This window comes from Osmia lignaria, chromosome 6 (assembly GCF_051020975.1).
Source record: "Osmia lignaria lignaria isolate PbOS001 chromosome 6, iyOsmLign1, whole genome shotgun sequence".
Taxonomy (NCBI): domain Eukaryota; kingdom Metazoa; phylum Arthropoda; class Insecta; order Hymenoptera; family Megachilidae; genus Osmia; species Osmia lignaria.
Genome location: NC_135037.1, coordinates 3,318,073 through 3,333,287, shown reverse-complemented (window position 1 = coordinate 3,333,287; position 15,215 = coordinate 3,318,073). Strand labels below are relative to the sequence as shown.

Below are 15,215 nucleotides of genomic sequence, written 5' to 3'. Positions count from 1 at the left end.
TCGTTTCCTCGTATAAATTATCTATACAGAGGGTAATCAATTCCGGGAATAAAGAATTCAACGACTGGGTAATTTCATACTTTTACATCCCCATATTTCATTCACGTTTCTTGTTACGTCCGAAAGGAGTCCATTGACAGAATTATATTTCAGAGCTTTTATGATATACATCGTAGAAAGCTGAATCAATTTAATGAATTAACGTTGTTTACATTTGCATCCTGCGTTACAGGTTCTACCAGGAAGAAACAACCTGGGGCACGCGATCACCGGCTTCCTGTTCGCGGTGCATCCGATTCATAGCGAGGCTGTAGCCGGTATAGTTGGTCGTGCCGACTTGCTCGCTTGCTTGTTAACCTTGTCGGCATTCTTGGCGTATTGTGCCCACTGCGAACAGACCAGATCACCGTTTCCTCTCTTCTTGGCCATCGTCTCCTCGACCCTGGCCACGCTAGCCAAAGAGACCGGGATATCCTCTTTAGCCCTGTGTCTCCTCTGGGAATTGTGTCGCGGCGAGTCGAATAGAAAGGTAAGAGGAACAAGATTTAAACGAGAAAATTTCTTAATGTATTCACTGTCCAAACTTAATCAAGAGGATAAGAAAAGAAGCCGGGGTTCGTGTTGATTCGATAAACAGATAGAACAGTTTTCGCGAAAGTTTCGTGATAGAAAGTTTTGTTTAGCAAGTAGTTGTTCGTTATTCTTTATCGTTCGCGCGAACGAAACACGGTCAGAACGCGTTAAGTATCTCGTTAACCAACTCTCCGGCTAAATATTCTCAACGAGGAAGCGACGGAGAGAGTATCGAGCGTGTGTTTCATCCTAGTCCATCCACGGAGCAGGATGCGCTTACGGATTTACCGAGCTGTTTCTCATCACCCGACTACACATTTTACAACTCTATCCCGCCTCGGCTTACAAACTTTCGTTTCAACCATGCTACGAAAGTGTGAGGAGAAACATATGGATTTAAATCATTTCGCACGGTAAGCGTCCGCTCTGATCGTAAAATCTTAAAGCTTGAAATTTCCTTGAATAACTACCACCTCGTTCTAAAGAACAAGAACAGTCTAGTTCTATTCGTTCATTCGATCGTTACACCTATCAGAGGTAAAGCTCCGTTGAAACTAGTGCTCGTCTCACGTGCCCCGGCCGCATTACCGTAAATTAACGTTTCGAGAGGTGCACTACGCTGGATTGCGTCGACTGCGCATCCGCCTGCCATTACGAATATTAACAACTGAAAATGGACCGGTCTGGTAATCAAATTACCGTTGACGAGCGAAAGTAGACGAACAGTCGTGCCGAGTGTATAGAGAATATTCCGTAGCCGGAAGGGCAAACTGATAGCAGCGGCCAATTAGGTGACGCGATACAATTATCCGTAAGTGCAGCGGAGGAGTATAGACGTCGTTCTATGGTAATTGCGAGCAACTGGCGTGACGGTGAATCCGTGCCATCTCGCGTACCGTGTTCTTCGCTCGGTAATTCCATGGGGCACACGTGCGCGGGTGGATATTCGCGGTTGGAAGTCCTAGTTTCTTGAATTCGATCCGCTCGTACGCGTACGAGACGCATCGTCGTCGTCGCGATAGTTGCCAGACGAGCCGTGTAACCGATAACGCGAAGGTAGCTGCATCGCGTGTAAACGAGAGCCAGCTAGACGATCTGCTAGAGACAGCGAGCTGATGCACGGTAAGCCACCTCCAGCCACCGGTTCAACCGGCTTTAACGGCTTTAACCACCCTTCAGCCAGCTCTTAGCCGACCTAGTCGCTCTTAGAATCCTTCGACTAGAGCCTGCAGGCCTTTCTACCGCGTGTCGCATCCGGAATGCGCTGGATGCATCGGACGTCCCGGGTGATGCATGTCGCGAAGCTTGCCCGCGAGGGTTGGAGGGGTGCCAAGGGTCGTTCGCGTTTCCAAGACACCGTAGCATAGCGCGGGAAATTCGTTCTTCCATCCTGTCTTGCACAGTCCTTTCTTTTTCCACCTTTGCCTCCGGTATATATATTTTCTTCTATCTTTCTTTCTTTTGCCGTTCTACAACTGCAGGGTTAACCTCGAGCGTTTTTCGCGTAAGCCGAAAGCGTGGCTCACGGTTGGGAAACGGAAACCTCGCGGGGATAGCCAGGGAATCTCTCCTTGGTCGTTTTCCGCTCGCTTTGTCTACGGTGAGAAAATATGCGCGTTGCGGACGGGATACGGTTACCGGAACCAGAGAGTCGAAGAAAGAGGGTGACTACGAAGGAGGGTGAGAATATATACGCGGTCGAGTGGCAATTCGAGGAAACTAACTGCGAATGGTTGGCTTGTCAGGTTTAAAGAATCTAAGGGTTGAATTAATACGGCATGATTTTTTGTTAGGATGAAAACAGACCGTATAAACATAGGTCTGGAAACGCTTTCTTTTGCCAAGATATACACCTTTTTTGTTTACATGGAAATTTGAATATTTCATTACATGAATAGCTATTAATAATGTAGTATAGTAAGTCATTCTGACATTGCAAACAGCATGTATTATTGAGAGTGACCTTCAACCGAATGGATCGCGTTTTTTCAACCGCCCCTCCAAAAAGCGCCTTTTGTTCGAGCAGACAGTTAATAAGGCACCGAAGGATTTTCCCTTTTAAAATAATGTTTTCGACATGAAACGAACATGGCTCCTTTGAACAGGCGGATACACGCTGACTCGGTCAAATTAATTTGCCCGGTGCTTTTGGATCCAGAATGTCTCGTTTAAATTAAGCTAAAGGGTGCGAGGATGGGTGGTGCGCTTTTTGGTTCAAACGCCTGCAATTATTATTGAGATTCCGTTTAATTATGAGCGAATGTTGATGTACCGGGATTGTCCGAGGTCTTAATTAATCTTCGTCTACCTCGAATTCGTGGATATAACAATCCGAAATAATTTAACTGAAATCTAACAATTCCTACTTTTCTGTTCCAGGCGAATTGCGGGCTGACCCGTAGCCGTAGCATCGGTATTCTTTCCGGAAGTCTGGCCCTGTTGGTCCTCGGCAGGCTGAGGATAACCGGCACGAGGCCAGAGTTCGCAAGCGCGGACAATCCGACCGCCAGACATCCCTCTCGTCTGACCCGTGGTCTGACGTTTCTCTACTTGCCCGCAGCTAGCGCGAGGATGTTACTTTGCCCCAGCACATTAAGTTTCGACTGGTCGATGGACGCGGTGCCGCGAATAACGAGTTTCATGGACGCCAGGAACCTCGAGTCGGTCTGTTTGTACACAGCACTGATCACCACCTCTGTCTGGGCTATCAGGACACTTCGTCGACCTGTCAGGGAGTCGTCGTGGAGCCTGGTGCAAGCGTACCCTCGCTCGGCTTCGTCCAGGTGTCCCGTGTGCGCAGGCAGACGAACAGGCGGTTGTCACACGGACGGTTGTCGAGCCGCGAACAACAACAACAACGGTCCTTTCGGCGATTGTCATTGCGCCAAGAGGGCCAACAGTGGATCGTCGATGAGCTGGAGCAACGGTTTCGTTAGTAGACGAACGGCAGCAACCAGCGTCGCAGCCTCGCTCGGTTTCCTCGTGCTTCCCTTCCTACCGGCTAGCAATCTCTTCTTCTACGTTGGCTTTGTAATAGCCGAGAGGATCCTTTATTTACCGAGCGTCGGTGCCTGTCTGATCGTTGGGGCTGCCATTTCCGGATGTTATCGGATAGCGAGAAGAACCGGATCGAGAAGAAGGGGAAGACTGGTGTTGCTGGCCACCGTTGTATTATTGTGTTTAATGTCGGCGAAGACGTTGTTGAGGAACGCCGACTGGTACGACGAGGAGAGCCTCTACAGGTCTGCCCTGCACGTCAACCCGCCGAAGGGTGAGTTTATTTTATATTAAACTGTTTTATCATCGCGTTAGGTGAAATTGAAAGCCACATTTCTTGTTAACAATTTCGGTGTCAAAAGAAGGAAAGGTGTAAGTTTCAACAATTTTTCTTACTCGAAAGTGGGAAGATGGATAAGGATAAAAATTATGACACGGTACGAGGTGAAAGACGAGCAACAAACGAGGAATAGAGTAGAGTGGCTAAGGTGGTAGGTAGTCGTTTGCAAAGGGTCTACAGACGCGTCTACCAGTGACAGATAAAAACGGGGACGAAGACGGATAAGAGGGACGATAAAAAACGGACAGGCGGTGAAAGAAGGAGTGAACGAGCGTGTCCCTCTATTGCATGTCGCGTATCCACCTTCCCAGCAATTTTATATACACGGTAGGCGGATCGTTGGCCAGCCTGCCAGTTCGAGATGAGTGGAGGGATAGCAAAGGCCAGCCACCGGCTGAACGAGTTGCCCTATAACGAGAAAACTGCTATAAGCCATATCCGTCGACCGGGTGAAATTTCATTTTTACACCGCCTCGTATATTTTATCCATAGAGAACGTGTTTTTCGTTATATTTATTCATTCGACAAAATTTATTCTTCATCTATCTAACTTTTACACTTTCGCTCAATGACGAGAGTAGAGTGCATCGGTTCGCCAGCTGCTTTCCTCCCTCAAGGTTTTATCCAATCCCTTATCCGTCTCTGTCCGTTTTTTCTAAATCGCTGTTTGTTTTTACCGACTATCTGCTCGATTCGATCTTCTTCTGCTTCATACAGTTCCAAGGCTCCTCTAATTACCCATATCGAGCCAAAGTGGTTACGTATCGCGGACATCGGTGGTTCCTCGATCTTCTTCCCTAGACCATTATCGCGGTCGCTTATTCGCCAAGTTCCGGCAACTTCATTTGGGGAATGACGAACACACGGTAATATTCTTTGTGACAGCTCGCTCATCTAGAGCGTCGCGTCGTGTTGATGCTCCTCGCTTTGTCGCTTACCCTTCTCATCCCTCTCCACCCTTGTTTCCCTTTTAATCTTCGTGTCAAAAGGGTGTTGGCGGGTAGCGGCGAGAGGGTGGTCACGCGAGGCGAAGTCAGGAACACGTTGCAACCACGGACAATCCTTTTGGCGGTGTAACATCAGCCCGTTGCCAACCAGCCACCGGTCACGGACCGTTTTAATTGCGCCAACAGAAATTGCAAATTACTCTCGCTCTTGGGACGACTTTGTTTACCTTGGCGATCAAATTCCTCCGCCGGGCACACTTGCATGTGTTTCGAGCTCGTCTTTGATGCCACAGGATCTCATATTTGCTTCAGTTGCTTTTCTTTCGGAATTTTGTTGTGGCTCTTTCCGTTTGTGCATTAAATATTTTCAATTTCAATTTAAAAATTAATAATTTCTCGGCCAAAATTATCGTCTCGTACAACTTCTACCGACCCCTAAGATTCACCCTCGACGGAACGTGACATCGTCTCGACTCGCTTAATCGACCATCGAGGCTGATTCGACCGCGTTTTTACCCGGTTTAGCAGCGTTTTCGACCGATCGTTCGGCGAGGATGATTAGGCACGCGTCAGCCAGCTTGAACGAGCAAAAAACGGAGGGCAGAAGAACCGAGATAGCTCGTTAAATCTTCGGCGAGAAGATTCGCGATCGCGTTACACGCGGAAAATTGAGCTACGACAGTGTCGAAGAACAGCAGAATCTGCCACGTCAATGGAATCGCGCGACGATGAAATATCCTTCGGGGCGATTTATCGCGACTGATTTAGTAAAATGACAACTTCCGCTTCTCGATTATCGTCGAGTTACAGCTTCACGGATCGTGTTTTCACTCGAATACAAGGTTGGAATTAATTATGGTTTCTACCGGCGACTTTAATTTCCAGCTGTGCAATTCAAATTAATTTTTAAAGACTTCCCGGTTAATCTTGGCGCGATAGGTTTGAATGATATTCTAAGGAAAGAAGATTCATTGGTTGTGAATAAAGAAAATGCTTCTGGGAATAGCCGGATGAATTGAGAATCAATTAATAAGGTATAGCGATCAATCATGATATACGTCTTTCCCTTAGCTGATTTTTATTCAGTTACTTTGTCTGGTAATAATACTTCTACAATAATTTGACATTGGCAGACATTAAGAATGAAATTTTCAATTTTTCAGTAAGAAATACGAAATTTCAGAAACGTAATGGAAATGAATCTCATGAAATGTCTATCAAAGTGTCAATAATTCTTCTGAAAGCAGTAACACAGCATTAAGTAGTAGAAAGAAAGCGATGACTATTTATCGAGTTCGTTTTACTCCTTTCTCCTTAGTTTCATCTTTCCATTATTTTCCTCTGACCTGGGTGAAAGAGTCACGCAGCTTTTGTTGGTCGCGCGAGGTTCGATCTATCATTCCCTTCATTTACATCGCACTCGGTGCTCTCTAATTCGCATTTGGTCGCGTTACGTTCTATTTTCCCATTCGTCGCGGTGAAATTGAAAAGAACCGGCTAACCGTATCGGTGCGGTCTTAGGTTGGAATATTCGATCGAATAAAATCTAGAACGCAGAATGCGGCTGTGCTCGCCTGGAGGATTTCTTTTTACGTTTCGCGAGGAAATTCTCGCCGTGCCCGCGCGATCGTGAAACACTCGAGGCCGACTCTCTGGTACTCCGCATCGCGTTCTAAATGCCTCGTTTAATTCATATCGCCACGAAATCGAGGGAAAACGGCAAGGAACGGAGCTCGAACGCTTCGAGGATTGTGGTTGATAATATGCCCTTGATTTCAGGAATTTTCTTCGATAATCCGCGTAGCTGCGAACGTACGTGTTCCTTCGGAATAATTCGAAATCAAATTAGCAGTTTCATTCGTACGCGTTATAATTTATCAGTTTCGAAATATCTGTGAAGAAGATTGAGAGGAAAAAAATCGGATTACCCGTTAATTAAAATTCCTCTCAGCTTATGTTTTACGCGCTAGCAGAGCTGGTAATTAGATTATCGTTGTACTAGAGACGCGCGGATGCGGCAGCGTTTTAAAGCGCTAATGAAAAACAATTTGAAGGGTTAAACGGGAGTAGCTTATAAAATAATCGCGCTGGATTTCAGCAAAGCGAGAGTGCACGCTTTTTCGTTGTGTCCCGGGTAACAATAAAATCTTGTTTAAGACGGTGCCGTGTAATCCACTTGTCTCCTCCGTTATTCATTGCAGATTCCACTTGAAGGATACTTTTACGCGAGATAACGTTTCCTATAAAGATCCTGCTTTTTTCCCCAACGCTTCCTTATAAGATTGTTAAGCACCGTCCAATGTTCAAGCTTTCGTAACAAACATCGAAAGGTTTCTTGATCGATTCGTGCAATCTTCGAACGATCACTCGTCTCGTATCGAGCAACATCACGAAATCGAAAGGGGAATTCAAGAAGGTTTTCCACGCTCGGTAGCCAATTTTACGAGCATGGATTCATTTATTACTCTTTGCTCGAGTAGCCATCGGTCTAGAGTAGGGACGTGGAAGGCTGGGGAAATGTGTTTTATCGGCGATATTGTTCGGGGAAGATAAAGCGAAAGGGAGGAAGAGATAGCGGCGCCCGCTCCGCCGCGATATTCGCGCTGCCCGTAATATAACGTCGATCCGTAGAGTCGCGTGTGCGCGGCTTTATTGCTCGTAAATACAAAGAAGTGAAGAAAAAGCGAAGGGAAAAGGAACGGAAGCGAGGGAAGCAACGTACCTGGCCGGCGTCTTATTGCCTTTCGAGAAGAAACCATGCACTGCGTGTAAAAATCTATTCTGCACAAGTATGCTGTTTACTAAAAGAATTAAACCTTCTTATTCAAAATCACACGAGATAAATTCAAATTTTTAATATACCTTCGTATATGTTGTGTATCGGCCCTATATGGAAACGCGCCTTAAGGCGCATGGGAGGACGCGCCACCTGGTATGATTTTTAGTAAAACAGTTCGATTACCGTGTGTCATGGCGCCGAATGATTTCAATAACGAAATGCGCAGTTACTAGTATTAAAATCAACTATATTATTTTCTTTTTTATAATAAGTGTGTTTAAAACAGAACAGTATGAAAAGTTGTTTCGTTGTTACCTGAATTTATATCTAAATCGTACCAGTAATTTCGGGTTCATTGCAAAGCAAAATTGTAAAGTGATTTGTGATTAAGAAAGTGACTTTCGGCGAGCAATGAAGTTTCATAAGTAGATCAAGAATGACAATTCGTTTGATCTATATTCTGTCGTTTGAATCCTCAACCTCCATCGAAGTCCTCACCACGGTTTCCTGGAATCTCTTGGAAACCGAATCGCCAAACGGTTAGCTTGCGACTCTTCTCACGATTTTCCATCTTCCTCTTTCCCTCCCTTTATCCGTACGTTGCTTTTTCCGACGTTTGTCGTGGTCGTTTTGTAACGAGCGCGCCGTTGTGATTGTTGCAGCTTATGGTAATTTGGGCAGCGTGCTGAGCGCCCAGGGACGTGTCGCCGAGGCAGAGGAAGCGTTCGTCCAGGCGCTTCGCTATCGACCGAACATGGCGGACGTGCACTACAATCTGTAAGTACAGCCACGTACAGACTCAATAATCCACTTTGTTGCCTGTCTACTTTTTACCATTTTCTCTCCATCGATAATGGAGGCGGGGTTAAGATCAGAGGGTGAGCCTGCTGCCTCGTTTTACCGGGTTAAATAAACGATTAGACAAGTTAGGACCAGCTACTAGGGAATTTACTTTCGGTGCTAGAAAACTCCCTGAAAAGCTTGATGAGTTTCGCTGGTTGTCGCGGAAGAAAGTTTCATCGTCGTGAAAAGGGAACAGGGTTCTAATTTCGTGTTTCGTCGTTCAAAATGCGCATTTACTTCGGTTCGTTGGAAAATATTCCTATTCATACGTTCGCGTCACGAACGCGAAATCCAGACACGACTTCCGTTTGCCCTCTCGAGTCTTTCAACTCATCCCCGTGAACTCTCGTTTGTCCTCCGTTATTCCCTGAAACGAACACGCTGGACAGTCAGCCCCGAATCCCAAAGACGTCTGTCGAATTTGCGTAATCCGCGAGCAAAGCGCCGCAGTTCCGCAAATCTCGCGTCCAATGAACTCGCTGCTGATTTAAGTAGCCCGCAGTCTCGGGAGCAGTGTTCGAAATCCTTAGAAGGATCCAACGTGACTGCTGCCGGGAAAATAAAAGCACGAAGCTGTTGATCCGTGGCGGAAAATCGGTACACGCCAACGAATGACCGAGAAATTTCCTCGATCGTCCTTGATACACTGCCACACACGCAAACTCTCTGGCGTTTTGTTTCGCTCTGATCAGAATTTCGATCAACTCTTCCCCCTTGAATTCAAGTAACAAACGCATCCATCCCGTTGATAAAGTGTTAAACCTTGATTCCTTATCTCCGCCTAGTATAAATAATAGAGTTCCCTTCGAACGGAGCGCGGAAAGTCTCCAAGGACTTTCGATCAACGCTCGTCATCTCTGGACGATCGTCTGCCAGGGTTTCGTGGCGAAGGTGGAAAGCTGTCAAGGCTGGGGGGTCGATAAGCCGCCGCTGGGCATCCCCCTGCGAGCTTGCGATAAGCCGCTCTACGTACCGCACGCTCGATACAACCCGGTTATCCATTATCCTCGTTCGTAAGAGCACATCCGTAAGGCGGCACGAGTATCAGAGAGTTGTTTCGAAGCTGACGGACACTTTGCGAGGGTGGAAAAACATTTCGTAAGAAAGGCAAACAATGAGCTCTATTTATTTGAACGTCTCCGAGGCATGCCTGCAACCGATACCAGCTATCTTCCGCTACTCTCGCGATTAATAAAGCTCTCCGGAGATAGTCGGGCTGTAACTTTATAAAATTTCACGCGCTGGAAAGTGGCTGGGTGGTAGCGTTATTACGATCTATTTCAACGGTAAAAGTTCTCGCAGCGACTGGTAGCTAGGAAGAAAAATCGCTCGGGCCAGTTGGATAACCTGGATTCATTCTTTCGAGGCTATCGGATGCCACGATGCAACGAGGCGAGTCATATGTGGCCATTATCGCCGTCTTCCGTATTACGGGCCGCTACCTTTCGCCGGAGACCAAACGGGCCCGAGAGGTAAAGCCGAGGGATATGAGCATTCATATGCCGGGATTTACAACCCTCGTTTATACCCGTGCACCGTAAACGCGTCTAATCGGACAGCACGCCAGGTCTTATAAGACTGGCTGGATTTATAAAAGTACCAACGTGTATGCACTGGAGCAAAGTTGTGCCCTTAGATTTCAGTCGGTTTAGCGACCTGTGTCCCTCTTGCGAAAATAATTTACAGAATGTAGAGGGTTGACGTGGAATGTCGTGTAGAGGAATAGCCCGGAAACTCGAGGGATCTTTTACAAGGTATCGCGACGTACGTCGGCCGTTGGAAAGATCGATTGTCCAGATACGAAAGAACGACACCGAACCTCTTGTTCGCGGCGACAGGACAAGAGGATTTTACGCCTACCAGCGTTTTCCCTGCGGCGCGGTGCTCCGCTTTTCTACCCACGGAAGAGTGATGGCTGCGTTTCGGAAGGAGCGATGTGCTGTTGATTTATTAAAAGCCCGAGGCGGATCGTAAGTCATCCGTCAGTTGATGACGGTGAATGGAAAATTGATTAGTCGTCAGGACACAGGGGGTTGCTGCTCGAGGACGAGGCGAAAAGAAAGAAGTTGTCCGCTTGCTTTTCTGTTCGACGATGCCACCCTTCGCACCATCGGTGCCGTCACCTCTGGCCAGATTACAGTGTACCGCTTAGGTAACGTTGTCGTCGGATCGATAGGTAATTAACGGATGCCCAGCTCGTGACGAGGGATGTTTTAAACGTGACGCGGCAGCCGCGAGATTAAAAAATAATTGGCCGTGCGAGCTGACTGGCAGAGCTTACGGGTAGAGAAAATCGCTCGAACCCAAGAATAATTAACGGCCGGACGTGGAGCTACGCGGATAGGAAGCTTTATTACAAAGAGGAAAGAAGCAAGGAAACAGGAAGCGGGTAGACAGTGAAAAATATACGAGTATATGTGATAATCCGCTGAGTTACGTAGGAAGAATATGTGATATACCCCTGAATTACGAATCAAACGTTGGGTATGGTAAATTTTTCACTCCGGGTTACCGTTTATCCTTTCTACTTCGGGAGGACGATCTTTTCCTCCAGGTATACACTGTTACCTGACACGTTAATTAAGCGGCGAACGGGAATTATTGGTCGTTTCACAGGCGGCTCGGCACGGCGGATCCGCCAATGGCGTTAATTACTCGTCGGTAAATAGAATCAGTTGATTCGACGACGAAATTGACACCAAGTTCAAAGGAGAGGCGCGCGCCGCTTAATTGTCGTCGCGACGCCAGAGGTGCGAGGTGGTAGATACACGGACGCCGTAAAGCAAGCATCCGTCGTTACGACGAATCGAAGCGCGAAATTACGATACACCAGAGGACAAGGAACATTCGGAATACACGCAGCTTCGTTTAATAGCGAGTAATGAAGCGTATCGTTTTTATTAACGACGTCTCTGACTCGAAATTACGCGATCGAGCATCGTTATCTTGGCCTGTAGCTCGAAAACGCTAATGAAATCAAACAGCGATCCGAGCGAATTAATTTGCTCATTGTCCCGACGAAATCGAGGCGAAACGTGGATGCACGCTAATTTCCCTGACGGCATACAAACGTTTTGTCGCTCCAGCGATCCCATTTCTCGCCCTTTGAGCATCCCGTCGCCCGGCTGCGCTTCGATCGCGATAAACGTCGTTAAACGCGTGCAAATATTTACGTCGTTTGTCGACCCTGTCTTTGAACCGACGCGACGTGCTCCCGCGAATCAGGACAAGTTTCTTCCGCGAACGATGCTTTCTTCGAAATTCGTGGTATGCTTGCAAACGAGGGTGCATCAGCGGAGCGAACTGACGAATAATCCGTGGAAAGGGTTGATACAAACTCGAATTTTCAGAGTTTCCTTATTCGACCCGTTACTTAACTATGCGAGTAGCAAATTCCCAATTTCGCGAAAGAAATTCTATTCGCCCTTCGAATTTCAGTCGAAAGATTCAAAGTTCCTCTATCAGCTGGAACAAGTTCTCGATTGCACGAAAGAAATTTCATTCGCCCTTCGAATTAGAAATCGCCGATTCGAAGTTTCACAATCAACGCGTCGTTCAATTGCTCGAGTACTATCTTGGCAATTTTGCAAAAGAAATTTCGTTCACCGTTGATGTTTGCTTCCACGTCGAATGTCGGAGGAAATAAACACAATAAAACGGTTGCCAGTGTCCCCTTCGATCGGAGTTTTAATCGAGAAGGAATACGTTCGAGCCGAGGTTGAGAAACATCGAGGGAAGCTTCTTCTTTCGGTCGAAAGGGAACGGGAACGTTAATGGAGATTCCAGGGTAAGGTCAATATTGAGGATGTCATTTATTGGTCGACGGAATTCGTGGCCTGGAATAGAAGCTCGAACGTTTAAGGAACGATGTGACGTCAGACTGCTAACAAACGAGCAACGTAATGAAGGTAATGATCATAACGATGGAAAATGAAGGACTCGTAAACTCGATGAAACGGTCGAAGAGATTGCGACAAAGCCTGTAGCAAAGATGTTAACGATTAATTAACGACAGTGACAATGCATAATTGACGCTTAATTGCTGGGATGAAGCTTGGAAACGCTCGTCGAATCGGCGTAAACGACGTAAACGCTTTTCTCGCGGATTTCCACGTTTCCTCCATGTAAATGTAAAGAAACATCAGAATCGAGTCGAGATAACGCGATAGTAAACTCTGAAATGATTCACGGTTAAACCGGTGGTACGAGATTATCCTTGGTAATTCTAAGCCAACTTCGATATCCGTTTACCCGAAGTTTCCGCCACTGGCTGGTGCACGTCACAAATTAAACTAGCCCGTTAATGGAAACGTTCGACGCTTGGAAAAAGGTTACGCGTATCAGGTGCACGCAAATACGATCGAATTTCCACGATACTTTGTTAAACAAGCCACCGCGTTTGCAATGGATCCAATTACCTGTTGGTCCCTAATGCAATCTCCAGGGATCGTCGGCTATTGCTTCCGGGATATCCGACTCTCAGTGACGTTTCAAGGAATAAATTTTCAGATCGTTCCGTTCGTCCCCTTTACTCGAATTCGCCTTCAAAGGTCCTCGTGTAATATGAAAACGACCTGACCAATGTTAAATTGAGATAGCATCGGGTAATATTTAATGTAATTAACGATTGATCAGTTCAATTGGGATATTCGATTATCAGTCTCATTTGGTGATTAAATTTTTTAATTAGTTTTAATTTGCCTCTGTGTTAAAACACGAGAGGGCATTTGATAAATTTATGGGTAACTATGATATGGTTCGCTTCAAACGCTTATATGAATTAATCGTCTACTATTGAATTAGCTATTCAATTGACCGAAACGAATATTTTAATACATCACCTTTAAATACACCCTTCACCTTCGAACGCTAATCGTTCAATCAAATTAAACATTTTAATCTAAACTTAAGATTGAAGTGATAGAATAATCATTTCTCTCAACTATTGAAACATGGTTAAAAAGGAAACAGGATAGGTTTGATTAAAGAACATCTTGGTCAAAAAAGTATTACTCTCGGATGTGACAGTATTTATTTCGCATTAACAGACGTGACTAGACAGTGCGAAGGGAAACGGCTGGAATCGACAGCCTGGCTGTAGGATCCCGTTTCAAGATGGAATGCGAGATGGGTTGGTAGGAGTCGCGTCAGGACTAGAATTCGCAAGGCGGGAGACGAGGCTGCGAATTGAATGGGAAATTGATGGGCTTCGCCCTGTCGGTCGTGTATATTCGCCATAGCACCCCGCTAGATTCCGTTGTGTCTCGGTTCTGTATACACCGCTGTACCTCGCAGCGTCCCGACGCTTCTCCTCCCCCTCCCTCCCGCCGTCCATTTCGTGACGTTACACACGACGCGTTCCTCTTCGCATACGGAACGGAACGTCGTGGATCCTCGGTGCTCTGGTTGTGTGCGTGTGTACAGCTGCAGGTAGCCGAGGTAAACCTTGGTCGGTCCGTTTGGGCCGGTGTTTACCCATGCTGACCGCTTGAATATGTATAGTCTCGACAGTGCTTTGATTGTATCCCGGTTCGCATTTGCATGCGGAAGTGTCCCATGCCCGCTAGACTCGGGGGCTCTGTTCACTCTCAAGACGCAACAGTCGGCGCCGGGCAGCGTTACAGCTTCCCATGACGACTTCCACCGTCTGTCTGCCGCAGGGATGACGGAACAATGCTCTGGGAAGATGGACCGCTGCTGTGGGAACATGGAATATCGATGAGAAGCGAAAGCTCGTATAAATATTTACGCGTGGTTGAACGGAGTTGGAGAAATTTGTGAAAAATAGAGATTGAGGTAAACAGGAGTGGTAACGTAAATTTGAAGCGGTAGGAATAGTAGAGGATCGTATAAAGATCGTCTAGGAAATAGCTGGTCCTAGTAATTCCCCAGGACACCGGTTTCGCGCGTAAAACGTCGCGCTCTTCGCTCCGGTTACTCGGTTTTCTCAACGACGTGCTACCTGATAACGCAGACGTAAACCTGAGATAATACTCCAACATACTAACCACCGACACGAGTGGTTTAAGTTTGAGCGTTGTCCGGGTATGTTGAGCGCGTACGAAAGATAAAGTGCTCCTGTTAAGGGATGGAAGAAGACTTTACCTCGCGACGAGATTTCTACAAAAATAAGCGACACTTTCGCTACACGGTTGATGACACAGGCTCGCAGGATAATTTAGGATCTGTTCGTCTCAGAAATACCTTTGGAAGATGATCGATGAGACGTTGTTGTGGAAATTGCCCTCTTGCGACATACTTGGGATGCATGATGTTACAAGAGATGCTCTTAGATCATCTGCGAAGTTTGCGTCGTTTTTCATACCCTAAATTATAGGATCCTAAGACAAAGTACTTTAGGATGTCCTCGTTAATTGCCTTTCAAGCTATAGTTTTCCGTTTACAACCGGCTCTATTTTAGCTTTAATGTCCTTTAATTTACACCAGCCCGTGTATACACGCTGTGGGAGTACACGCATAATTCTAACCGCGCGACAGTGTTCCAAACGCAGGTGAAAGCCATCTATCCGTCGGTGCAATTGTAGCTAGTGCGAGCAGGGAAATCGTAGATTAATGCCACGTCAAAGTAACGCGAACTTCCGGCCATGCTGAGCAATTATCGTTGCTTCGTTACGCGTCTGTACGAACTTTAAAGACCTGTCTTTAGATCTCGTGAAATTCTGCAATTGCGTAAGCAAGCTTGAAACTCGGACGTAACGTTTGCTCAATTCGATCG

The 15,215-nt window shown here is 46.4% G+C and overlaps 1 protein-coding gene across 3 annotated transcripts in view; it reads left to right on the top strand.

Moving 5' to 3' along the window:
- Positions 1–15,215, top strand: part of Tmtc2 (Transmembrane O-mannosyltransferase targeting cadherins 2) — a 244,380-nt gene that overhangs the window by 116,871 nt on the left and 112,294 nt on the right. For all 3 annotated transcript variants that reach the window (XM_034318557.2, XM_076688867.1, XM_076688868.1), the window contains exons 5-7: positions 233–529; positions 2,953–3,844; positions 8,299–8,413. In XM_034318557.2, coding sequence (XP_034174448.1) covers positions 233–529; positions 2,953–3,844; positions 8,299–8,413 — 1,304 coding nt within the window. The remainder of the gene's footprint in view (positions 1–232; positions 530–2,952; positions 3,845–8,298; positions 8,414–15,215) is intronic.